General features: G+C 41.7%; 1 protein-coding gene across 1 annotated transcript; it reads right to left on the bottom strand.

Moving 5' to 3' along the window:
* On the bottom strand, positions 1–27718 carry Mrpl3 (mitochondrial ribosomal protein L3). The gene is made up of 10 exons (XM_059268495.1): positions 27489–27718; positions 26354–26538; positions 25269–25360; positions 24708–24806; positions 19466–19565; positions 17488–17548; positions 11409–11517; positions 5588–5665; positions 3709–3786; positions 1–1073 (listed from the first exon to the last, which is right to left on the bottom strand). Exons 1-10 carry the CDS (start codon positions 27578–27580, stop codon positions 921–923), a joined length of 1047 nt encoding a protein of 348 aa, XP_059124478.1. The 5' UTR covers positions 27581–27718; the 3' UTR covers positions 1–920.

The following is a 27718-nucleotide window of genomic DNA, read 5'->3' as shown; positions in this document are numbered from 1 at the left end:
TTGATCAATTGGCTTCCTTTTTATTATTAGACAGTCTGGCTGTATAGCTCTAGCTGGCCCTCGACTCAAGCCCACAACCTTCCTCAGCTCCTCCAGAGCTGGGATTAAGGTGTATACCACTCTGGTCACTAACTGGTCCTCCTGAGGCTTATGGAATTACTTAAGGCTCAGTACTATCCCTATTTTACCGCTTATAACCAGCACAAATGTTGGTATGAATGGCTAACTGGAGTGTAGTTTGGCTACAAAAACTGATCTCTGATTTCAAGACAAAACTCTGAAATGGCATGTCAGGTTCAAGCTCAAATTAGAAGGCAAGGAGTTCTAAGAAGTGACTCGCCTGCATGCTTACAGTGCTCGGCAGCAGAGACAAGCGCTGGCCTGCCCACAGAGAGCAGGCCAGAATGGGACTATGTACCCACCCAGTCCTCATTTTAACATACAGGTTTCTGTAACTTAGATAGAAAAAAAAAATCCTCCCTTCAAGTTTCTAAACTCCAAAAGAACGGCACACTTTTAAAGAAATGATTTCTTTGATCCAACAGGTAGCAATGTGGCTCCCCCCAGGTCCTATGTTTCAGAACCACACTTTAAGAGATTTTTAAATAAAAGTTGTTTATACATTTTTTAAAAACCCTTACGATAAAGGGAAATGTGTGTAAAGAATGATGCCTACAAATGGCAAAACATTTGTTCTTTGTAAACTGTCAATTTTAAAATCCAATCTATGTGATTGGTTTATTTAATGTAGTAATTTTGCTAATCAGATTTAAGTGAGGGGTAAGTGATGCATTTGTGTCCTTTGATAAAAACAAGAGCATAGCATCGTAACTAAGCAGAGGGATTCGATTCCTGGTTCTATTACTGTTCTGGTTCATCAAAGTGCACACAGCACAGAAAGTTCTGCCCCGCCAGTGACATCAGGTAAATGTAATAGACGGTGCGCTGGGCTGCAGCACGTTCTCATCATACAAGTCTTCTGGAAGTTCTTCTTCATCCCCATCAGGAAAGTAAGTAGGGAAAGGCAGGCTTTTACAATGATCCCTATATGCAGGCAGTGTAGAGTCTTTGATCTGAGGGAATAAAGAAAAAATTCTTACTCATAAATGATACTAATTATGGTTTTTAAAGTTATCACTAAGGGGCTTAGACCTGCCTCAACTGAATGTACCAGGCTCTGCTGACTGCCCATGGGAGGCCTTACCTTGTCAGAGGAGGGAATAGGGGGTGGGTAAGGGGGAGATGATGGGGGAGGGCAGGAGGAGGGAAGAGAGGGGATCTGTGATTGGTATGTAAAATGAGTAAAACATTTCTTAATAAAAAAAAATAAAGTTACCACTAATAAAGAATATCTGTTCCTGTGTGCTTGCACAGGAATGCAACCATTCCATGGAGAGGTGAGCAATGACTCCACTGTTGCTTTTCTTTCTATTTTAGTAAGTTTGATTAATCAATTTTCTTCAATTGAATCAGCTACCTCACAAGAATAAAACCACTAATTAACACTTTATATTTACTGTAACTTGTAAGTATGTATTTAACTGTCCAACAAGATGGATATTTTAGAATCACATCTCAATTATCTTTTATATCCACATTTATTTTTCAAATATGAAGGTCTGATACTAAATACAAATTTAATACCTAATAATTATCCATTTTATTATTCATTCTTTTTGTCTGTTTTTGTTACTTTATTTTCTATACTTAGAACCAAATTTTGGAGGTGAGGTTAAAAACATGTGGAGTTTACCTCATTTTTGTTAAGTGTTAACTAAGAGCACAAAAAGGAAAACATCACTTTTATTAAAGGAATTAGCTCACTTTGGCAAGGAGCATTTTTACTGAGAAGTTAAAGACAAGGATAACATCAACACAAAGAAAGCCATAAGCATTTACAGTAGCTCTCAGAACACTTTATGGCCTAAAATACTTCAAATTATGTCTGGTTTCACAGCTGATACATTTTAGCAGAGATACTGATATGATCTAAAATCCTCTATTTTAGTTTTGGGTATTACTGAGTTTCTCAAAGCTTCCGTAGCCCTCATTTGGAGAGGGAAAATACATTATGTACACAGTAAAATAGGGCATATTCATTTTAGCAATGAGCAATGAATAATTTAGTCAAACGACAGCTGCTAGGAACAACTAAGTGTATAAAAACAGTTCTATTTTAAATCCCCTCATTACAATTGTTTCAAGAAATGATCAGGACGTTGCCCGGAGGATGCCATCATGTTCAGTTTTTTCCAATTCACCAATCTTAGACTCAGCCTTCATCAGGAAAACACTCAATAAGAAACCTATGTGCTAATTTGATAAAAAAATTGTCACAAAGGGTCCACTCAGTTACACTTATACTTTTACATATCTGCTGTACCTGAGGGTTTCCAATAACAAAAACATTGATGATTTTTCCAGTGTGAGTGAATATATAATGAATGCAACAGTTAAACTGAGATTTCTGTTTGTTTTTGTTGAAAATCAATGACCACGTTTTATGGAGCTGGAGTCACTTCAACTACGAACCTTCTCACACTCAGAAATTGCAGCTTCACCACAGCTCAGCAGAGTCAGCCTCTTTTTTTTTTTTTTTTGGTTTTTCGAGACAGGGTTTCTCTGTGTAGCTTTGCGCCTTTCCTGGGAATCACTCGGTAGCCCAGGCTGGCCTCGAACTCACAGAGATCCGCCTGGCTCTGCCTCCCGAGTGCTGGGATTAAAGACGTGTGCCACCACCGCCCGGCTCAGAGTCAGCTTCTATCCTGCATCACCATGGCTCAGCAGAGTCAGCTTCTACCCTGCATCAGCATAGCTCAGCAGAGTCAGCTTCTACCCTGCATCACCACGGCTGAGCAGAGTCAGCTTCTACCCTGCATCAGCATGGCTCAGCAGAGTCAGCTTCTACCCTGCATCAGCATAGCTCAGCAGAGTCAACTTCTACCCTGCATCAGCATGGCTCAGCAGAGTCAGCTTCTACCCTGCATCAGCATGGCTCAGCAGAGTCAGCTTCTACCCTGCATCAGCATGGCCCAGCAGAGTCAGCTTCTACCCTGCATCAGCATGGCTCAGCAGAGTCAGCTTCTACCCTGCATCAGCATAGCTCAACAGAGTCAGCTTCTACCCTGCATCAGCATAGCTCAGCAGAGTCAGCTTCTACCCTGCATCAGCATGACTCAGCAGAGTCTGCATCGTGAGTTTTACTGGATAGAAACGAGTCTTTGGAAGCTCCCAGGCTCTACTTCAATCTATCTGGTCAACATGTCAGTTATATTTACTTTCTTCCTCTCTTTGTAATTTTGAAAAGGACAGTAGGTGCTTGGGGAGGCGGGTGTGGCAGAGTGGTGCTGGCACTGAGACCGCTGGCCCTAGTCGCCTCTCTGGACCACGACTCCCACCTCAGCACTAAGCAGGACTCATCTATTTCTGGAAGGACAGAGGAAAACTGATGTTCTGGCACCAGCTCCTTTCTCTCCTGAAGTCCTTTCTCCCATGAGCTCTTGGCTTCAGGATTCCAATGTGCAGCTTATTTTATAGTGCCCCTTATTTTATAGTGCATCTTTTCACTGATGTGCTACTACAAAGGGAACTGGAGCAGGGAGCATGCAGAGTAACAACAGCTGCTTTAGAAGCTCCACATTCAGGTCAAAAGAGAATTTAGGGACTCTCGCTATCCCCGAGTGGTAGAAGTAAAACAGTTGTACAGACCTTTACTAAGCAGTTCTTGTGTCCAGGCACAGAGCCATTCACGTAGATTATGTTGTGTTTGGTGTTCACTCTCCACACCTACAACACAAAGTGAGAGATGAAGGCTCCAGAAACTAGGAAACGTGTTACTAAAAAGCCGAGAATATGCTCTACAAACCATGACCACGCCAGCAACTGAAGGCCAAGCTTGTAAGATCATCAGTACACCTTACTTTAGGAGTGTGGCTGTGGACAACTACTTCAACTCCATGGAGTCTGCTGACACCAAGAATGATATGTGGAAATTCAGTTCTGTTTTGGTTACTATTACTTTTTTTTACAACTAGCAACTGGGAATTCCTAACTCACTGAATCTAATCTCTAAAATAAGCCAGCCAAGCAGACTGCCTTCAAAAACTTCTCAACATAGAGGAAAAACAATAACACACAATGGTTAAAAAAAAAAAAAAAAAAAAAAAAAGACAGTAAGAAAATAGGGGACATCAAGTTACCTATAACACTACACAGGAATCTGTGAAACAGCAATGTTGTTTCACTAAGCAGGAAACAGCTAACTTTAGGTGTCATGACTGGATCAAGGAGCTCGAAGAACAGGAAGCATGACTTCTGGTGTGCCTGTGACTCCAGGAGTCTGTGTGTATGTCACTCAGTGGGTGAAGATCATCCCATCAGCTGGGCCACAACAAATGAAAGAGGCCGAGGGAAGTACTTCCTCTAGAGCCTGGAAACCTGCCCCAAGTCATCTGAGCTCCAGGCTCCCAGACTTCGGACTCAGTGCCTGTCCAGGCCCCTGCCTCATTCTCAGGACTTCTGCTTCAGACTGAGAAGTCTATCACTGGGTTTCGAAGTTGAGGTTTTGGACTGAGTCAGGGCTACAGTCATTCCAGGGATTCTAGCCTGTAGGTATCCTATAGTGGGATTTCTCAGCCTTCATATAGTAATGACAGAAGGAAATCCTAAAAATATCCCTTTGTTTATCTATCACATTGTCCAGTCAAGCATCCAAAGCATCCACCCATTCATCCAAATAGTCACCCGCTCTGGAGAAGCCTGACCTAATTATATAAAATTACACAGAATCTATACATTAAATGTATGTAGAATTAAGATGGGAAGAATCTGCACAAAATGCCGCAGCGACTACTGGATGCTGTTGCTATGGGTGGCTTATTTTGTTCTTTCTACGCTTTGAGCCACATACATCTAAATATACACATATTTGCTGTTTTAATCAAAGTATAAGCACAGAGCATCCATTATAGTACAAACTGTTTGCATTCAGCTGTTGAAGATTTTCTTCTGATATTAGTATTAAATATTAACTTCCCTTTTAACTCTCTCTCTCTCTCTGAAAATGCATGCACCACAATGAAGTAATCTTATCCCCTTTACTGGGACTGTCCCCTCCTTTCCTTACCCACATCTATTTCACTCACACATTTGACATAAAATCTAAGACCGCTCAGCATATAACCTTCAGCTTCTCTGTGATGATATACATAATATACAGAAACACAATGTCCAGGGAGCTTTTGTTCTCTTTATAAAGGAAAATATTACATCTAATGCTTGGAATCCTTTCTCCCTTGCGATATCTTGTGAAAATATTTCAGTTCAAATAGTAGGTCACTATTTTTTTCTTTGTAACAACTACACATAACACGGCTTAGATGTAAAATATAATTATGCAGCCCCCATTACAGTACAACTCAATTGAATGACTAATTCCACACCTACAAGTCAACCACACACCTCATGCACCCTCCATCCTTAATAGTCAGAAAGCACACTTGTTCAGGACACACACACACACACACACACACAATGCATGCTCTAGGCCTTTGCATATAAACTTACAAACAGTACTTTATAGACTTACTTTCAGTCCATACACTGTCCTGCTCTGGTTTCCCATCTGCCCAGGCATTTTGGTTCCAGGCCAGACTCTGGCAACATCCTGAACAACAAAAAACAAAGTTCACACTTTCAGTACTTTTGACTTTGAGCAGTACTGACTAAATCACAGTGGACACCACAAGCAAGAATAATTAAGTCCTATTCTTTCAATTCCTTTATTCAGCTCTATTAGTAAAGAACTGAATGTGGACGTATATCCATTTACTCCTGTGTTGGAACATGGTTGAAGAATGGAGTCGTGTGAGAATTCTGAGTGCTTGTGACTGTGTTTTCGTGCTCCTCCTAGGTGTAGTGGACAGGAGTGAGTTTACTTCAGCTGCTGTTACTCATGTGCCTCAGTGGAGAAACATGTTTGTGCCATGTGTGGCTTGTCCTGTGACTGAAAACCTTACTCAGGTGATTCTTTTTAACTCTCAGAGTATAAATTGTCTGATGCTCTGAATAAAACTGGCTATCGCATGAGACTTTAGTCCGCCTCATTTTTAGGCCCCTTTCCCAGGTTCATCATTCCCAATTAGAGCTGTAAACACTCCCAGATGGGAGCTAAACACAGACTATGAAGCAGATAGGAGACAAACTCATTAGCAAGGACACTAACTGATCTAATACAGACAGAAAGTTTAAAAAAAGAAGAAACCAAGGAAACACAAACATGCCACATCACCATGCCACGGGAAACCAGTGGGCTGCTTTCCTGATTTCACCTAATCCTAGTTACTGGCTTAATGGGCTTCACCTACACCGCCTGAATGGGCTTCTTCCTCAGGTGTGAAGTCATTTTTCTTGGCTCATATTATCTGCATCAGTAGAATAGTGTTCGTCTAACTAGCTCTAGCTAGCACTGAGAATGGACACTGATCCCTTATCTAAAGACATCAAATGTAAAGTGAGGGACCACTCACTGAACTCTTAGTGAGCAGTTTTGTGTGGCAGGCACACCCTCGCAGCAGCTGAAACTCCCAAGTAGAACTGACACCAGGACAGCTCACTCCATGTGATGGGTTAATTCCCATTTTGACCTAACTGGATTTAGGCTCACTGGGGACACACCTATGGGCATGTCTCTGGGAGCATTTCCAGGGAGGCTTTACAGGAGGGGGGCCCTCCCTAAATGTGGGGGGCACTCTCCCATTGGCTTAGGGTTCCAGGCTAGAGAAAAAGGAAGAAAAAGGAGAAAGCAAGCTGAGCAGTGGTGTCATCTCTGCAGAGGTGGACACCACATGACCAGTTGCTCCCCATGCCCTCCATCAAAGCCAGGGCCTATCTCCCTCATGCCTTCCCCTCTACCATGGGCTGGACTTCTGAACTGTGGACCTTCCTCAAGGGCCACGCCAGGTACTGTCACAGTCATGATGAACTAAGGAAGTCCTTTACTGTGTGCTGCACACAGTTCAAAGAGGAGTTCTGAGTACTGCAGACTAAGTGACTTGTACCCGTTCTATACAGTGTATGTTAACAAGTTCAGCACCCCTGCTCAACTTAACACTGTCATTACAAGCACTCTAAAGAGTACAGACTACATTACCTAATCCTTTAGTAAAGTATTTACCCAACACCTTATGTATATCTGACAACAAATAACCATCAATCATAAGAACAGGAAAGTTGTAAAATTCACCTGAAAACATTTCATCAACCCTAAATAGAAATTCCATACCCATTAGCTGCTCCTACCTCCAACCCTCACAGAAACAACCTTCATAGATTTGACTAGTTTGGAAAGTTACATACAGTCATAAAATATTCTAGCTTCTTTGGCTTAGCATGTTTTCAAGGTTCATCCATAATACAAGTATCAATCCCTCAGTCCATTTTACTAAATGACACTCTATTGAATGGATATATCAACTTTAGTTAGCTACATCAAAGTGATGGATATTGCCACTATGGATATTCATGTGAGTTTTAGTATGCATAGTCATTTCTCTTGGACATATACTCATGAATTGCTAGGTCACAGGGTAACTTTACACTTAACCATTTTAGAAACTGCCAAGCTGTTTTCCAAAGTGGCCGTCATCATTTAAAATTTCTGCCACCAATGTATAAGGGTAGTTTCTTCATGTTTTTGCCACTACGTGTTAGCACAGACCTTTTGATAAACTACGTGCACCCCAGTGCGTGAAGTGCTGACTCACAGTAGTTTTGATCTGCATTTTCCTACTGCTGAAGAAGCTGAGCGCTTGCTCACTGGCCTGACAGATACTTTCTTGGCTTCTTTGCCTGGTTTTTAAAACTGAGTTACTTTTACTATGGGTTGTAAGAGCTCTTTATTTACTGTGGGTAAAAGTCTCATGAGGTATCTGATTTATAAGCACTTTTTCCATTCTGTGCGCTGTCCTTTCCTTTTTCCTATGTTATTGTTTACAGCTTGAATGTTTTACATTTTCATGATGCGTAACTCAACTGTACTTTCTTCTGCTGATTAGACATCTGGGTCATATCCAGGGCCTTGTTTATCTCATGGGCATGAAGATTTATTACTGTGGTTTTTGTTCTAAAATTTTAGGCTTTTCAATCTGTCTTTAATTGCACCTTTCTTTTTTGGTGGGCGGTGGCAGGGCTAGAGACTAACCCCAAGACCTAGTACTTGCAAGCACCCATCGCTGATCAGCCAGGTTGTGTAACCTATTTCTATATAACTACGTGTTTTCACATTCCCAAAATGTTGCCAAAAGAACGGAAAGGATTCTCAGCCCTGCCAGTTGTTCAGTCTCAGCCCCATTTGCTCCCTCACTGTCTCCCCACACACCCGCTTTCCCTTCATCACATGAAGATGGCTGGCTCTTGAGAATGAGGATGCTCTCGTGTGTAACCATGGTTACATGTGATAAACCTCCGAAAACTAGGTACGCCACCAACAGATCCACAGCCTCTTCTAACTTTGTCAACTGTCTGTCCCACTGAATGTCTGTAATATACCATTGTCCCCAGGTTAAGATCCACTTCAGAGTTACTAACTGCATTTAGGTGTCATAGCTCTTTAGACTCCCTATGTCGGGAACAGCTGCAGTCTTCTCGTTTTCCAGGGCCTTCAGCACTCTTGTGGGGGACAGGCCAGTTACTTTTTAGAACACTGACCACCACCTTTGTCTAACATTTGCCGTGATTAAATCTGAGAGATGCTTTTTTCTTTTCTTTTTTTTTTTTTTAAAATTAAGAATCAAGAAAGAAATGAGCACAGGTTCACTTTTCCTTTTTTCTTTCTGCGGTCTTGGGAACTGAACTTAGAGCCTCACTCATGCTAGGCCAAGCACTCATCCACTAGGCTACAGCCATGGGCCTGGTGGATTCATCATGCTGTCTGTCTAACTGGTAGTGCACATTTGATCAACTAGTTAAGGATGCATAAAAGCAAATTAGTCCCCTCTACTGTTAATACTTTCTCTTATGGCTAACCTGCAATTTGTTTTGAGACTAGATGTAAATCTAGCTCCCCTCAAGCTTCCATCATTTGATTTGTATCCACTGTAAATCCTGAACTGCTCACCTATGATGGTCACCAAACGTAAGGTATTTTATCCCTGTCACCAGGGATTAGCCAGCATTAGACCGTCAGAAAGGACATTCCATTTTCACTCATACAATTCATTTATATCAGCAGGAACTTTATCATGAGTCTTTTCCTCTTTGGGGAAAGTTGTTATTGTGTGATTCTGAGAGAAGGAGCCTCTGTGTTCCATGAATTTTCCTCTATGACATTTTAGTTGTAAGCCAAAATTGTCCCAAATGGGAAGTTCATTAAGCTGGTTTCTGGGTCCCTATCTGTGTCTATCATCATTTAAGCATGTCCCTTTTTCCTGTCTAAGGCATTTTGGGCTCACTGTATCTTTCCAGTGCCAACTAGTGAAGGCGTTCCTTTCTGAGGGCACAATGCTGAGAAACGAAGTCTTGCAGCCTAGGAACTTCCACTACACTGGAGCACTTTCATAGGTCACTGCAGCAGGCAGAGAAGGTGAAAATTGGACAGACAGACAGACAAGCACATACACAGGGCGGGGCCATACTGCTAAAACACGATTCAAGGCTTGCTCTAATTTTCCTTTCACACCGAAGCATCCTTCTCTAGCAGAGAAACTTGACTTGGCTCCCATCATTAGTGTATTTATTTCTCTGCTCAATCCTACAACTCATAGAAAATTACTTCTGAGTTGCCAGTATCAGTGCCAAGGGCAAATCTAACTAGAATTTAACAACTGTGTAGTGTGCTGTGTGTGTATGTGGGTGTCACGCTTGTATGCACATGGTGTTGGATCCCCTGGAGCTGGAGTCACAAGCATTTGCTGGACACCTGGCTTATGACCTGGATGCTGAGATCTGAACTCGGGGTCTCGTGGTTGCTCAGCAATCCCTCATAACTGCTGAGCCACCTCCAGCCCAAAGAGTGCTTTTGAATTTAGACTCACAGTATCTTACCAGGTGACTATTTAAAACACCGTGTTAGTTTTCCTCCCTCTTTAGTGTGGCTGTTACTCATCTGAGACACTGAAGCTCATTTTCTAATTATATTTCATGTATTTACCCCCTCAGTGTTTTTATTATGAATATGCAAAACATTGCCAAGGATTCAGGAGAAAAAATACACATTATAAAAGAGAATCTACCACTCCTAAGCCTTCCTACCTTGTTTCCACCCATCACTTGGGGGAAGCGCTCTCACTAGATCTTATTTCATCTTTCTGGCCCTTCTACTGGCCAGGACAAACAGAACACACATACTTTTAGTCTGCCACAAATCATCACTGTTTCATAGAGGTCTCATTCTTTTTTTTTTTTTTTCCCTAGAGCAGCACTATTTTCTCTGCATAGACATACCACAGTTTTATCCACCCAAACTCAAGTGTGGGTCTCTATCCCTGCTCATTACAAATAGCACTGCAGGACTGACTTGTGTCCTTAGGGCAAATTCCAGAAGAAGCTTTGCTAGGTCAAAGGACATGCATGTGTAGTTTTACCAAGGTTCTGCCTGTTCTCCTTCATTGTGTTCCCAACACTGATTTTGATTCTTATTTCCTGGCAGTCTTGTGAACAGATTTCTCTGCAGCTCTCAGTAGACAGTATGACAAAAATTCAGCTTCTTGGTAATACAATCTGTTAGGTGAGCACTTAGTACCTAAGGGAAGCTATAATCTGTTTCTTATTGTGAAAGAAATAGAATATGTTACCAACCACCAACCATTAGAAGGATTCTGCATTTACTCTGAGGCGCCAAGATTTTATTTAAAAGCTCTACCTCTGGGAAAGAAACACTGAATTAGCAAAACAACGGGTCTTTCCTTCATTTTTTATGCTACTATTGCTTGTTTCTCCATTTATCTCAATGCCCTCCCCGACACAAACACTATAATACTATCCTTGACAATCTCACACAACTGTTTCCCCTAGAGCAAAACAAGTGTGTGAACCAGCAAATGGAGCAGCTAGCTGCAGATGCCTCAGTGCTTTAGCTAGGACACTAGGAGAGAGAGGAAAGAGAACGCTGCCGTGGGTATGTATGTCCTGGAAAATGGTGAGGCCAGCCTGTGAAACTGACAACTACTAGGACCACCGAAGCCAGGTTAAAGTATCTGGCTTGAGCTGACCAACAGTGAGCACTGTGTGCAGAGGGTGAGCACTTGGCACTGAACAGAACACCACTGTCTAGTCTGTGGCTGATGCCTGTATTCCTAGCATGCCAGAGCTGAGGCAAGATAGATACTGCAGGTTATGGGCTAGCCCAGGCTACAGAGTGAGATCCTGCCCAACTCCCACCTCCCTCAATGGGCATCACTATTTATACTCACTCCAGTTGAAATAGCTCCAGGTCTCCTGTGGGTCTTCGTTTGACCGTGAGAAGCAGGCTGGCCTTTAAATCCCCATCTTTTCATGACACCCTGAAAACCTTTACCAATACTGAAAAAAAAAAAAGTTAGAATTTACATAATGAGTGGAACGTAAGATTTCTGCCTGTACTTTCTTGACAGCACCTTGGAATTCTAACAAGACTTCCTATCTAAATAACCAGAAAAGGCCATACCAGCCAAACTGCAAATGAACATTCCTTCATCTGTCTTGGTTTGCACCTCTCCCTGGAGTCTAATTCTGTATAAAATGTTATGTCAAGACTGTGAGACAATAGCAAGCTAAGCATGGGGAATTTACCTAGGAAAGGTTCGCCCTCATAATCCTGTGATATCATAGCAAAGCTCTAGAAGTTTCAGCTTCCTAACAAACATAATAGGATGGACCCCAAAGACCCCTATCTCCTAGTATTCATGCTGTACTTAATCCTCTTCCCAGGAGCCTGGGACTGATTCAGTTTAATGGAAAAAATGTGTTAAGAGATGAGCTGTCAGTCTGAGGTTGGTCGCAAGAGACTCCTCTGGTCCTCTCTCTGTCCTCTTGCTTCCCAGGCTCTGTAAGAAGCATCCAGCACTATATAAGCACTCCTATGAAATAGAATGTAGCAAGGCCGGTTCCAGCCAACAGCTGAGGCCTTGTCACTGCTGCCGACAACCCTGCCACTGAGCCTGGAGGCAATTTTTCTCTAGTCAGGGCCCAATGTGACCACAGCCTTGTGAGAGACCCTGAGCCAGATACAGCCAGGCAAGGTACACTGAATTTCTAGCCACAGACATTGAGGCTGTCAAGGTTTATTTAAGCAATTGTGTGAGGGGCAATGAGTCAGAGAACAACAGATAGGGCACAGAACAGAGCACTGAATAAATAAACCTCTAGACTGGCTCTGCCATTTACAAGGGTGAGCCTCTAGCACAGTGGTTTTCAACCTTCCTAACGCTGCGGTCCTTTCAGTCCCTCATGTTGTAGTGACCCCAACCATAAATTTATTTCATTACTACTTCATAACTGGGATTTTGCTACTGTCATGAATCATAATGTAAACAAATAGCTGATATGCAACCCTATAGGGGTCGTGACCCACAGGTTGAGAACCACTGCTCTAGACGCTCTAGATGTTTTAGAGGACACCAGGTGGATCTTGATCTGTGTTGAATAGGAAGCTAGTGGAAAAGCAAAAGTAGAGAAAGACAGATTCTTAATAACCTAAATATTATTTTTAAATGAAAACACTTTATTACAAAGTCTGTTAGTTAAAGAAACAAGCTGATGACACCAAGGTTAGCAAAGTCCATCTCTGAATGTCAAGTGCATTCCTACAAGTGATCCTGTGCAGGTCTGAGGACTTGTAAGTCTTCTACAGGCATCATCTCTATGTTCTTACAGTGGAGATTTTCTTCATCTCTCACCAGACAGAGACAATATATTTCAATGTAATATTGTGTGGTTTCAACAAAGCTAGTTATAATTAGACGTGCACTGTTCAGACCCAATACAAAACAGCACGAAAACCACACTATTTCCACAAGGATTCTGCTACACATTTATTAACAAAGAATTATCAGACGGGATGGATTGAAGAAAGCCCCTTGAATAACAGTTTTAGATAAATCAAGAAGTTAATATAAAACAATTGGAAACTATAAATAGAGCCCCAGAAACATGCACTCTCGAATCACACATCAAGACTTGTTTAGAAAGAAATTAAACGGAGTTTACACCTCTTTCTGCCAGCATATACTACTCTCTCATCCCTCAATAACTACAAAAGTAAACAGTCCTAACAAAAAGCTAAAATAGAAATGTAACATATATTTAATGGAAAAATTACTGCATAATTTTATAGAGAGATGAACATCAAAGAGAAGCTATGAGAATCAAATACTGAAATTATGCTTTAGATGATTATTAATATTTTCACTTAACAGTGAATGTTAGGGCATACTTGCAAAGTAATGTAAAAAGCTTAGTAATTTACAAATGAAAAGAAGTAAGTGAAGAATGATTTGGAAGTATTCTATCATTTAGCAAGTAGCACCTAAGAGCAGCAGGGGAAAATGACCAGCAATACTCCTCTTGGGGGAACATGCTTTAAAAATACCACACTTGCACTCTGGCTGCCTTTTGTAGACGTTCACTACTGCCTCCAGAGTTCTCAAACTGATTATCTGCCTTAAAAAGACAGCTTGAGTGCATGCACCAGGAAAACGCAAGCAGGTAAATTACAGAAGATAATTGAGCTCATTTTAGAGTAAATGATTACAAGATGAAAGTGGTATCCTCAAAGTGCTAATTATGTGTCAGCTAATTGCAGATTGTTTTCCAGTCTGGTCTGGAACACTTCATGAGTTCCACTGTGTACAACGGGAACCTCTTCAGTAAATAACCTTTAAACAAAAGGCAGAAACACAAGTGACGTGACAATTACTGGCTTGACTCAGGCTGCAGAGAATAGAGTGCACCTGTTGATCCATGGGAGGTACAGGTAGCGAGTCTCTGGCTTCTCCCAGTTGCTATCCAACTTGAGAACAAAAGTCATACAAAAGGAATGAACTCATCTTTACTTAGCATGCCCTGGTGTAATTCAAATACAAGACTTTTCTTCTGCAAGTCACAGAAGAAAAACCTTCACAGAAATGTCTACACAACACAGATGCCTACCTCCCTCACCCCCCACCCACTGTGGGGCTTTGCCTGCTTGTTTGTCTAAGACAGGGTCTCGTGCTGCGGCCCCGGCCAGCCCAGAGCTCACTGCCTAACTCAGGCTGGCTCAGAACTGATGCCGTCCCGTCTCTAACGCGCCAGGTTTGCAGGTGTGACTCTTCCTAGCTACCCACTGCAGTTCCTAACTAATGGCTGCAGAAATAAATCAAATGAAAATTTAAATCCGGGAGAATGCAATTTTAAACATTCCAATTTTAGTGGGGCTTACGTGAAAACAAGAAAAACAAAAATAATGTATTTAGGATACTTACACTGTTTAAAAAGTCATTTAAAAGCAAGAAACACCTCAGAGGTCTCATTTAATTTAGATGACTACTACTACTGCCCTGATCCTTGGCCCATGCCCCCCATATGGGCGGCATACAGGGCAGAGATAACATCTTACTTAGCCCAGAATCCAGCCTAAAGAAGTGAGCCTAATGCCATCACTACTACTACTATGTCGTGGGAAGAAAGGAAAGAAAAAAGGTTTAGAGGCCTACAGGATTAGTAACCGTACACCCTTCCAGAAGGTAATGCATAACTTACTTTTCCCAACTCATCCCATTATCTCTAGAGATTAATTCTACAGGAATTTCATCCCCTGGCCCTGCTGCCATCAATGTCCACTTTGTGGTTTCCTTAATCTTTGAGACGCCCTTTCTCCCTAATGCCACATGAAAAGGCAGTTTGAGCATCCTACTTCTGATTGTCTTCTTGCTTTGGTTTAAGTCACAGATTGGCATATGTTAGCTTGCACTGACCACCTGGTTTTGTAAATAAAGTTTTATTGGGGTAAAGAAGCGCACATTCATTTACATGTTGACTATGTCTCTGTTTTGGAGCAATCGTGTCGAAAGATGTCTGATATATTAGATGATATCAGAATTGAACTTTGAATGATTTCATGCTTTCTGTTCACTTCTCAAGTCTTTCTTACTGAGGTAGAGCTTTCCTTTTAAACTAAACAAAAAGCATGACAACATGGTGATGGTAGCCAATGCTCCTGAGCAGGACATACTCAGTGGGAGGCTTGAGCCAAGGGCTACAACAGTGGTTCTCAAGCTGTGAGTGGCAACCCCTGGGAATCGAATGGCCCTTCCACAGGGTGGCCTAAGGCCATCAGAAAACACAGATGTTTACATTATGATTCCTAACAGGAGCAAAATCACAGCTATGAAGTAGCATGAAAGTAACTTTTTGGTTGGGGTCACCACAACATGAGGAACTGCATTAAAGGGTCGAGGCGTTAGGAAGGTTGAGAACCACTGGGCTAGAAGCACTCATGTTAAAGATGAAGCAGTAAGAGATCAAGGAACTTGCCTCGGTCACAGAGTTATTGTGGCTATGACCTTGTTCACCCGTTACTTACTGTCTTGATGACCTTGGTTTTTGCTGCTGGTTGATTTTCATTAGGAATGCAATTAGAGATATAGATAACCACTAAAATATGTTTAAACAACAAATCAAGAGAACTCTGAAACACTTCCTCCCAGTCTAGCTTCATCTCAAAACAACCATCCACCTGAACCTTCTTTCCGAGAGATTATCTCTTTCTAATCTCACTAATGTCCATAAACTTACTGCTCTGAACAGCTAGTAAATCAAGTTATTAAAAAAAGACTAGAAATGGAGGACAAAGTAGAAAAGTCTGTCCTCACATCAGTCACAGGAGAAAGGCAATGGGAAGACACAAAACCTATCCTCAAAAGGCGAGGTCTCCACTCACAGTTAATTGGAAAACGATACTCTCATGGGCTCTGAACAGGGGAGCTGCCTCCAGAGGAGAAGCATTGAGGAAAGTGCACTAAAGGACTTAAGAGGACAGATGGACAACAAGCGAATGCATGTGGGCTGTCCAGACACCCCACAGCCCAGAGAGTCAGTGGCAGGGAAGAGAGGCTTCAATGAGGATGAATCACACAGCTAAGGAGCCAACAGAGCACTCAGAAGTTCAATCAAGGTCCATGTGAGCAGCCAATCAGTCTACAAGCATTTAAGAGCACCAGAGGATGCAGTGACATGCTGGCTGGAAGTGGTACAGTCCCTGGAAACACTTACCACGAGTTACCTAAGATCCAAGGCAAGCTGACCTCAGGAAAGGCCGTCTACAGGAAGATACACAGACCAGAATGCAGTGTGCTTTCATGGGAGCAGCCTGCTGCTCAGACTGAAATGAAACGAATGCTGAGCTGCAGCCATGCAGCAGCAAGGACCTCCTCCTTTCCTCCAGAGCTGGCCAGCACTGTTTTAATCCTAAGGCTATTTGTTCTCCCAGTGCTTATTTACTATTTAGACTGGAGGCTGCCATATAATTTCAAATCATCTTGTTTTCTAGAATAGGACCTTACAAAAGAAACATTCCCCTATCATACTTGATACACAAGAAGACTGGAGTTACCAAAAGGAAAAAAAAAAAGCCAAAGACACTCAACAGTAGCATATGAACTGAAAGCATCCACTGACCACAGGCATTTGAAAAGCTAAGCTCTACACTAAGCTGGTCACAAGTCTGGCCACAAGACAGCTGCTGACCAAGGCATCTGACTCTGCATGTCTTCTTAGGGTGTCCCATATGTCCTACAAGTTATGTAATGGAATTCACACAGCATTGTATGTAAGTTCACAGAAGTGCATGGTATGATTTGTAATAATTCATAAATTTCAAAGTAGAATAAGCTGCTTTATAATCTAGAGTCTTCACTGGTTAACCAAACCAAAGGTCAGGAAAGCTGAATAGTAGTCACCAAGAGACAAGTCAATGACCTTACTGGCTTCAATAACTAGGGGAGAGCAAAAGGGACAGGTTCAGAACCTCCTAAAGACTCCTAACCACCGATCTACCCCATGTCATGTCTTCAAAGCTGGACAAAGGTAAAGGCATCTAGCAGCTTCTCAAGTGGCCTACGTTTGACATGAGGTAGCCATGGTGTGGAAACCTATCTACCCAATTAAGGAAACTCATCAGCTTTTATCCAAAGAAACCTGATGAGTGTTGGCCTCAGTGTCTTTAAAACAAAATCTGGTGTTTCACGATCCAAGTGTGCGTTGTCTTGGTCTTCAAAGCAGACCCAATGGAGAAAGCATTAATTCACGTGACCTTCCACTGAGCCCCATTTCTGGAAGCACACATCTCAGTCCATCTGATGTAAACTCTTTGTATGAAACTAACCCAGTGCAACTTTAAAACTAACCGTCAGTGACTTGACAGGATTATGAGAGCACTTGTTTCTATTCACCGACTTGAATGACTGCACGTTCACCCACCCTGTTCTTCAACACACGAAGAGAACCAAAGCAAGGAGAAGTGCTGAGACCTACGTTTTGGCGGTGACATCCACATACTGTCCAGGACGAAAGTGAGCAGCATAAAGAGGGGTTCCTTTATGAAAAGAAAATGAGAAATCGATGTTATGTGTCAGCACAGAAATGATTTTACTCACAGGCCATTCCCCCACAGAGCACCTGGCTGTGCTTTCAAGTGCTTGTAGATTTCGGCAATTAGAAACATTAGAAATATCCAAACAATGGAGCCATTCACAAACAAGTTCTAGTTATCAATGAGAAGGCTGAAGGACAATGGAACCCTTTTTAAGGTGCATGTGCTAGAGTGAGCCACCAGATACACCTGACTGATTAGCTAGCACCTTCATGGGGCTTATGTGGTACTGGTCAAAATGAGTGAGTCCTGTGATAATCCAGTGCCCCTGCTGGCAAACAAATATAATGATTTCCTGTTGTTTCAGCAAATAAGCATGCTGAATTAAAATATATTATCCATTTCACCTAAAGGGGAAAAAAAACAAAACAAAACATGAGAAGAACTAAGTGCATCAGGGTTTGATGCAATCTTTCGTCACCCAGTGGACTAGGAAATGTACTTCCTGGACTCAGCCTTTCTTTGGTTGGGTACTGATTACAGTGGGAATATTCACACAGCACCTGTCATGTCAGATTACTTCTGTTCTAGGCGTGTGCTGATAAAATCTTTCAGCTAGCACAGGCCTAGGTCTTTGGATTAGACAAAACCTGCCCTAATAGATACTTCTAAGTCTATATTAGAAACGTGTAAGTCACAGCCCTGACCTAAAAAATTGTCATTTTGGTTAAGTCAACACTACATCATCAATTAAGAGCCTAATTACATAAAAAAAAAATGAGAGACCAATGTAGCTGAGAACGAAATTGAAAGCCAGTTTTAGTTTGTTTAATTAGTACTAAGAGTGGGGTGTAGTGGTATTTTAGAGGGCAGTTTCTTTGAGGTAAGATTACTCTAGGTTTGTAAGGGAAAAGAAAAAACCTTAAATAGGAACTTAATTCTATGTATGCCAAAACATCACATTACCCTCTATAAATAAATACAAATGATTTGTCAACCAAAAATATTAATTTAAAAGAGAAAAATTAAAGGTTTACAAGGGATCTCATTTTTGCCAGGCTGAACAATTCAAGCTGTTATTTGACCATCAATGATTCACAAAAACGTGATTTAATATGGTTTGAGCTACAGCAAAAATTAATGTGGACTTGACTTTTGTAACTATCCTAAATATGAACAGAGGGCTTAAATTAGATATGTTAAGATCAAAGTGGGTACTTAAATTTGCTTCAGAACAAATCCTTTATATTCAAAGTGGAATATATGCTCACTATATATCAGACTGATGATATCCAATAATGCAAGTCTTACCATAATTTTTGTAATCAAATTTATTTTGCCTTAAAATTAAAAATTTAAACTTAAAAAATTGACTATCTTCTTGTTGCAATTCAAGTTCAAAAACTGAGGGGCTCTCTTAAAGGTCAAAACACACCAAAATGTCATAATTTAGTAACCATATGAATTAGTATAATCGCATGTCAAACCTTAATTTGACATTCCACGGACAGGCAAATGAATCTTTATCCCAAGGGCTATGTTTGGCCATTCTCCTTTTGAGGCTGTATTTTCTCACTCTCCAGGAGAGTGTACTATTCCTAGCAGAATGCTAGCCTGCAAATTATGAACACATTTTAAAGCTAGAACACTTACTTGGGGAGGCTTTTTTAAAAAATGTGACACTCCACATTTGCAAACAAAAGTTCCTCCCTCTCAGGGAAAACAAAGAGGATCCTACAGCTTTCCCACTTCCCAGAGACAAATACTTGTTTGTTCCTGGTGATTAAATAAGATAGGTTTTGTATTTAAAAATAGGTGTTTGGGACTTGGTATTTTGTTTAGCTTTATTGAAAGGGCTGACATTAAACAAAGCACATATTTGGGTATTTTTACCTCCCTCCTCTCCCGACCTCAGATTACCTGGCTTAATTACAGCATTATCTGTTACACGAAAGATTTTAATTGTCTGTTTTGGTGGCAATCCAAGTTCTCGGTAAAATTCCAATATAGAATCAGGTTTCTAGAGGGAAAAGTAGCACGTATAAATAACACATTAACAGTACAAGTGGACTTGAATGCAGAGACCCAAATCAAGTTACAAACAGCCAGAAAAATAAAAATCAAAGCACAGTGTATTTCCCTACTGAACCAACAGCATCTAATTCCCACTGTTTAAGGGAGCTGAGATTATATCTACAATCATTATACATCTAAGAATCCTTACCGCTTAGGATTCAGCCAGGCGTACAAGTTTCAGATAGAATGTACGCCCTTGCTGGTCTGAAAGCATACCTGGCACCGGCTGCAGGTCCTTGGTGTACACTAGTCACTCTGTTTATGGGGCCTTTCCCACAAATTTTTGGATGACTTGCCCTCTTAATTACTCAGGTCTCCTCAAGTACTGTCTAAAACAGAACTGTTTTTTGTCACCTGCCAACCTCTCAGCCTATTTTTCTTATTCCTTAGACCATTTACCTATGTCCATCCTGGTACACTTAAATAAAAAAAAATTGTGCCACGTGGTGGTGGTGGTGGCGGCAGCGGCGGCGGTGGCGCACGCCTTTAATCCCAGCACTCAGGAGGCAGAGCCAGGCGGATCTCTGTGAGTTCGAGGTCAGCCTGGTCTAGAGTGAGTTCCAGGACAGGCTCCAAAGCTACACAGAGAAACCCTGTCTTGAAAAAAAAAAATTGCTTAATCATCTATACCTGCAGCTCAGTGAACTGTATTCTCAACACTGAGGACACTGCTGTTCTAACGGGGCTGTACAGTGAACACTGCTGTTCTGACAGGGCTGTACAGTGAACACTGCTGTTCTGATGGGGCTGTACAGTGAACACTGCTGTTCTGATGGGGCTGTACAGTGAACACTGCTGTTCTGATGGGGCTGTACAGTGAACACTGCTGTTCTGATGGGGCTGTACAGTGAACACTGCTATTCTGACGGGGCTGTACAGTGAACACTGCTGTTCTGATGGGGCTGTACAGTGAACACTGCTATTCTGACGGGGCTGTACAGTGAACACTGCTGTTCTGACAGGGCTGTACAGTGAACACTGCTATTCTAATGGGGCTGTACAGTGAACACTGCTGTTCTGATGGGGCTGTACAGTGAACACTGCTATTCTGACGGGGCTGTACAGTGAACACTGCTGTTCTGACAGGGCTGTACAGTGAACACTGCTATTCTAATGGGGCTGTACAGTGAACACTGTTCTCTGGAGAAGCTATCGTTCCCTCCAAAAGACAATCTGTCCTCACTCTCTGCTCTTCCCCATCTCTCTTGCTGAAAATGCCAAAACTCCTTTTTCTCACCTTCACTCACACTAACTTCTTCAAGAGGAAACACTGAAGCCTTCCTACAAGTCTGGCTCCTTCAAATTCAGATGTATTTTATTTAAAAGGTTTCAAATTTGCTTTTGACATTCACATATTTAGCTGATTTATAAAGCATAATATTATTTTATTAATATTGAATTTGGAGTACACCAAGAAGCTTCTGAGAAAAATCCCTTACGTTTGGTACGAAACGATAGAATGAACATCACAGCCTACATTAACATTAGACTCAAGCATAAAAATGACTAAGCTGACATATACATCTTAATAACTCTTCAGTTTCACTAGAAGGGAAGAACTGTTTCAACTAAAATCACAGTATTATAAAACTAGGTCTAAAGACGGAGGAGCAAAGTGTTTTTCTTTTTTTTCTTATTTATTTTTATCTTATTTTTATTCTTCAGCTTTCTGGGGGCGGGGAATCCTACAATGGGAGGGCAGATGCAGGGGGTCCAGGGAGATGAGTGGGATTTGGGTGTATGATGTGGGGTTCCCAAAGAACTAATAAAAAAATTTAAAAATGGATTAAAAAAAAACCCAACTAGGTGTTAGTCATGAGAAAAACTGAATGCTCAAATTAAGCTGAAACCAGATGCACTCTAACAGTCTAGTTGGCCCCTCCCCCTTCCCCTCTAACCTTCCACACAAACGATTTACAAAGGCAATCTGGGGGCTGACAGCACTGTCACACTCGGTAGCCCCGTCCACGAAGCCATCTTTCCGCTGCAGAATTCCTTAGCAATTACCCTTCCTACAATGAAAGTACTGCTCTGCTCCCAAGGTGAACTGATTTCATCAACTTTTAGGGCCACTTAATGTTCTTATGAAGAAACACTATGAACCACATCAATTTTTATTTATAAGATACAAAAATAACAAAAACAAACTAGTCTGGTTTCTTAAGAGGTGTAAATTCTTTGCAGTTAAAAAAAAAGTTCTATCCCTATTATAAATAAGAGCATTTTAATCAACTTATTTTGATTGCTCAACTATTGAATATGTTCTGTTCATAGTCTTGTAAACAACAAGCAAACCAAAAGATAAAAACAAGACCTCTATATAGTCAGTCTATCTGCAGCTTCCCTAAGGGCTAAAACCTGTAAGGAGCCAGGACATTCTTAGTTTGAAAAATCTCTTTTCTTTTTAAACAAAAACACTTACAAATGGCGAGTGCTTTCCACACTGGCAAAGCAACTTTTCTTTTTCTTCTTATTAATACAGATTAGTGACACGGGTAATGGGTTTCACTGTGACAATTCCATACACGAACAGCATATATTTTGATCATCTCCCTCCTAACTGACCTCTTACCCTTTGACCCATCTCTAACCACTTTCTCTTTCTCTAACAGACCTTTGAGAAGTGAATAGCTCATAAAGTTCATGTAGCTGAGTGGTCAGCATTTACCACAACACAAGAAAAAGCCTTCTAATGTCCAAATCCCCACTGTGCTGCAGATAAACGACATGAGGGTTATATACGGGGGAGGGGCCAGCAGTCTTGAGTGTCAAAGTGGAATGCCATCATTTCTGAAAAAAATTATTAGTGAGTACTATGCAAATTGCAAATATTGTTAGTATTTGATCGATAACACATCTTTATTATTAAGTAAAAGAGAATATATTAAATTGTGCTCTCAAGTATATTTTCTTTGAGAACTAAAAGATTCAGAGAATTGGTGTGAATTTCAGAATTGGAACAGAATTCAGAGACCTCCGAATTCTACTTTTATGAGCGTACACAGGGGTGGGGGTGGGAGTGGGTGTGAGAAGGAGGTGAAGAGGAACTAATGGTAGCACCCAGGATCAGAACTCAGCCCACATCCCTGTGTTCCCCATCACCTCCTATTTATTTTAAAAAATAATGTTGATTCATTTTTTATATAGGTATGAGTGCTCTGCCTGAATATATGTATATACACCACGTGCATGCCTAGTGTCTACATAGGACAGAAGAGGATATCAGATGTCCTGGAATTGGAATCACAGATGGTTGCCCATTGCCATGTAGTGCTGGGAACTGAACCTGGATCCTCTGCAAGAGCAGCTTGTATTCTTAACCACTGAGCCATCTCTCCAGCCCTGTTATCTACTATGTCTGAGGACTCACTGTTCATCTATCTTTTGTAGCAGAGTAAACTGTCCCAATATGGTGCTTAATTTACAGCCATCAAGAATGTAAGACCATGGATTTACGAAGCTGACAATGAAAATAAAAATGACAGTAGGTGCCCACACACAATCTTTTACCACCCGTTGTCCTTTTTTGTTTCCTCCCTGTGAACTGCCTTGGCTCTCTCCAAGGAGGACTAGCTGTCTCCAGTTCTGTGACTGCTGGATTTATGGGATGGCTACCTCAGTCATCCCTCTTACCAGCTTGAGGGTTACGGGGGGTGGGGTGGGTGTTAATATCCCGAAAGATTTAAGTATGCGAGGCTGTGGAATCTGCCCTGACCAGTGACTTCACTCCTCTGTCACAGAGGCTATAGTGATTACGTTGGGTAATGAATGAAAGAACGCAAAGCCTTCACACACTCAAAAGAAGTTAACTGTGACAGCACATACATGCTGTGTAGCAATCGCCTCTGGATGACACATTCCTTCCAGGAAGTGTGTGTGTGTGTGTGTGTGTGTGGGGGGGGGTTGTCCTCAGAAGACTCAGGAGTAAACAAGCCTTACAATTTCCTCAAAGCCGAACTGTATTTATTCATGAGGATTCACAAGGCCTTCCTGAAGGCCACAGAAGCAGCAGACAACTGCTTAGGGCAGCACCAGTCAGCTCAGCTGCCTGCAGGAGATATTCTCAGCCTGGAGCTGTCCACACCTTGTGGAGGGAGCTCCAGGCTTGTAGACTTCATGAGCTGTTACCCAGCTTATGGACTGAGCTGCCCACGCTCTTGTATGCAACCTTTCCCCATATGCCTCTAAGTAACCCAATGAAGTCACTGGTTTGCCAAGCTGAGCCTTGGTTTTGTTTCTTTGGTTTGTTGTGGGTTCCCTAACTGGGGTGAGTAGATGTTTATTTGTGTCTCTGCAGGAAAAGTCACACAAGAGCATACAAGAAATATCTGCTACTTGTGACAGATAGTATGGTTACATCCTGATTTTTGCCCATGTTTACTTCATAGACAATGAAAAAAATAGTTTGTTTGGAGATAAGTGCTGTGTTCTAGTCACTGGTGACAACCATCGCAATTTCTAGGGTTCAGTCTGGGACACTGGCAGAGGGAATTAATTGGGTGCATTTTTCTAACAAGCTACACATTCAGCATTCTGTTAACATTCTACTTAGGAAACAATGCTTTGTTTACAAAAATCTGATGTGGGTTCAAATGCATCCCAAAGTACTGAAAGTTCCTTCTAAACTACATAATACTTTTTATGGGCTTTGGGTTTTAAGTGTTGAATTGATTTTCCATAGAAGAAAAAAGGGTAAAATGTATGATATATGCTTTTCTACACATAAAATTCATTTCAAATTTCAAAACCAAAACCAAAACCAACCAACCAAAGCCAAGATCTATTGAGCATCTATGACAGTCCAGGCACATTAGAGAACTTCATCTAGTCCTTGCGGTATTGTTAGTCTCCTTACAGATACACAACACTACATCTTAGTGAAGGCTAATAGGCTTGCAGGAGGAGGAGGAGGAACTAGACCAAACCCAGAGTCTTTCAGAGTCCAGATGCCTCTGCCAGCCTGCCTCTCTCCAGACAAAGTTCTCAGGGCAAGTCTCAGGTTGTGACTACAGAACATTCTTTAAACACAAAAGCATATAGAGCTGAAATAAAATGTGCTATTTTAGGAATGGAAATAAATACTTACATAGAAGCGTGATACGGTTTTCCCACCCACAGTCAGGGCTGCTGTTTTTCCATTATAGTTTTCTTTGGGAGTGTATTTTACCACATGACAGTCTTGTACCTGAAAAAAAAAAAAAAAAAAAAAAAAAGCACACAGAACTTAAGCTTGTACTGTGATCCACCAGCTACAACGAGGGCCTAGGACAATTAGGATTTCAGAGTTACTTAACTCATTACCCAATCTGACAGCCAGCAACAAGATCACAGTTACAACCAGGAACTGAAAGAACTGGATGTTAAGTGATGGGCTTGAGATATTTTCTAAGAATGAACTAAGTGGCAGATCTACGTTAACCCTCCCTGCCAGGGCATTGCTCTAGGTTTCCTAATCCCACTATGGAAAGACTGGTTGAGGCCAGACTCCACTTTCCCAGACCCATCATAAGCAAAGTTCTTTGCTATCATCTGTCACGTTTTCCTTTACCAGAGTTTTCTGTCTGAGATACACATTTCAACCATTACAGCTTATGTACACAGATCTTGGCACGCACATAGATGTCATTATATTTCTATGTTTTCTTACCTGAAGTAATGTGACTGCATGCTTTTGACCATCTTTGGTCCATAGAGGCATCATGCCGAGCTTGAGGGCGATAAGACCGACTCTGGAAGAACCTGGCGATAAATACAATATATTTAAGACTATTTACAGATGTAAGTATCTTCAACTATATCAGGCATAATATACTGGTGGTTAACAAACGTTTATAAAATGAACAAATGTAAAATAATTCTAATATTCAGTTTTAAGATAATAGTATTAATACAGAGCATATAAATCCACCATCACTTTTTCCTAGTTTCAGATCCTGTTCAGCATTATCAATCAGAAAATACCTATTCAAATTCTAAGGTATTAGATGGTGTTAAGATGGTATTATACTACACACATGCCATAGGCGCTCCTATTAAAATGTACTCTATTAAGAACTTTTGGGGCTGGGAATGTAGCTCAGGTGGCAGAGCCCTGAATATGATCTCATGAACTACATAAGGCAAGCCTGAGAGTATATGCTTATAACCCAGCACTCAGGAGGTAGAGGCTGGAAAATCAGGAGTTCAAGGCCTCCCTTGACTACAGTGAGAGCTCAAGCCAGGCTAGACTTGAACTTTCGTCACTAAACAATGTAAATGCCTCAGTAATTTCAGAGACCACATGTTCAATAGGAAAGGCTCCATCCTGCTTGGTCTGGTCACACATGGGTTTAGTTTCACACCAGAGACAGAGCTGATTGTGGAACTACGCTTCCCAAACGAGTACACAGCATTCCAATTAAAAACAGCTGTGTTAACACAGGCCATTGTACACTGGATTTTTCCAGCCTCTTCTCCCTGGCTCTTCCCTTTCATTTTACATTCTTTATACCTGAAGGGAGGAAGATCATATATCCAGAACGATTTTCCTCTCACCCAAAACACCTTCCTGAGGAGGTCTTTTCCTAGCAGCACATAAGAAGTTTGGAAATAAGCTGGCAAACCAAAGCAGAACGAAACAGACACACTCAAGAAATGAAAATTCAAGATGTCAAATTTGTAAAGCAGTCAACATTTTTATGCATCCAGCCATACTGTAATTAAGGGGTCATGTCTCGACTCCTCCCAAATCACCTGGTTCCCAAGGATGTAAAGGCCACGGTTCATCTTTCAGGGGATTCAGTTTACTTGCTAATTGGGCTTTATTTTCATCAAAGACCAATTGCTTCACAAACGAGGCATTTTCTTCAGAAAGATGCTCATCCCACCAAGTACTGCTCTTGCTTTGGAGATTTCTAACAAAGAACCAGGTGTTCGTTCTGAAAACAAAAACAAAAACACCACCAAATCATTATTTCCATTTAATGCAGGGGAAGCCAGTGTGAGGTAATGTCCTAAAGGCCTCAGGGAATGGTGAGGGTTGTGTATTTACCCTAACATTTCTTATGATAATATTGGGGCTTCCACTTTAATCAAGAAAGGTTAGTCTGAAGGCTTTTGGTACTCGATGAACAAGTCTACCTAAACACATGAGGGGCTACTAACCCAAAAGAATGTGTATTTGACAGTTTTATATCCAATGAAGGTGGCAGCATGTGGCAAGCTGAATTTTCTCTTAAGTGTACCTCCTCCCTGTAATGACATGACCTATGCTAACAAACCAAATATACGGAGTTTTAAAAACAAAACTAAAACCCACAAAATGCACAACCTCTGACCAGCTGAGCACCAAGCACCAAGAAGGATCTTAGCAGGTTTGAGGCAAAGCACAAGGCGTGTGTAATTCTTTCACGAAGTGGGCCAGAACCTAAATAAACCTGTGTGCAGTCTACTTTGGTTGGTAGTCAGGAAGTTCCAGCTTAGAATCGCGAGTGATTTTCTACTTATTAGCTGAGTGACTTTGGACAACCTATTTCCCTTTAGTTTCAGTTTTATCTGAAAAACTTTATGACTGTGGTCTGCTAACAGGGGGCTGGCTACAGGACACACGCCTAATAGGACACTTAACACAAACACGTCTAGTACAGTACACGCTGGTTGGAAGATATTGCTGCTGATCATAGTCGCAGCTAACAGCTAATTTCTTAAACATTAAGATTAAATTTCTTAAACATTAAGATTAAAACATGCTTTCTTAATCTGTGTCACACTCCTGGACATTTGACACTTTCCACTTCTAACAGACCGTCTGCGCCGGGCCAAGCCTCTGTTCAAGGACACAGCTGTGTGGGCTGCGCACCCCTCCACCCTCTCTCTTGCCCGTACCCACCTACTCCCTAAGCCCGGGGCAGCACCTAGGCCTCTGGCGCCACAGCCCAGCACCTGGGCGCAGGCCGGCGCCAGCAGCCTCCAGGCCGGCATGGCGTGGCCGGGCAGGGCTCGGCTCGCGACACCTGCGGGCGCGCCGCCGCGGAGCTTTCAGCGAGTCCCCGACGCAAGCACCACGGGTTCGAAGCAGCCACGGGACAGCAGTCACACTACTGGATCGCCAATGCCTTC

The sequence above is a fragment of the Peromyscus eremicus genome, chromosome 7 (assembly GCF_949786415.1).
Source record: "Peromyscus eremicus chromosome 7, PerEre_H2_v1, whole genome shotgun sequence".
Lineage (NCBI taxonomy): Eukaryota > Metazoa > Chordata > Mammalia > Rodentia > Cricetidae > Peromyscus > Peromyscus eremicus.
Note: the sequence above shows the minus strand (reverse complement) of the source record. Positions and strands in the feature narration are given on the sequence as shown.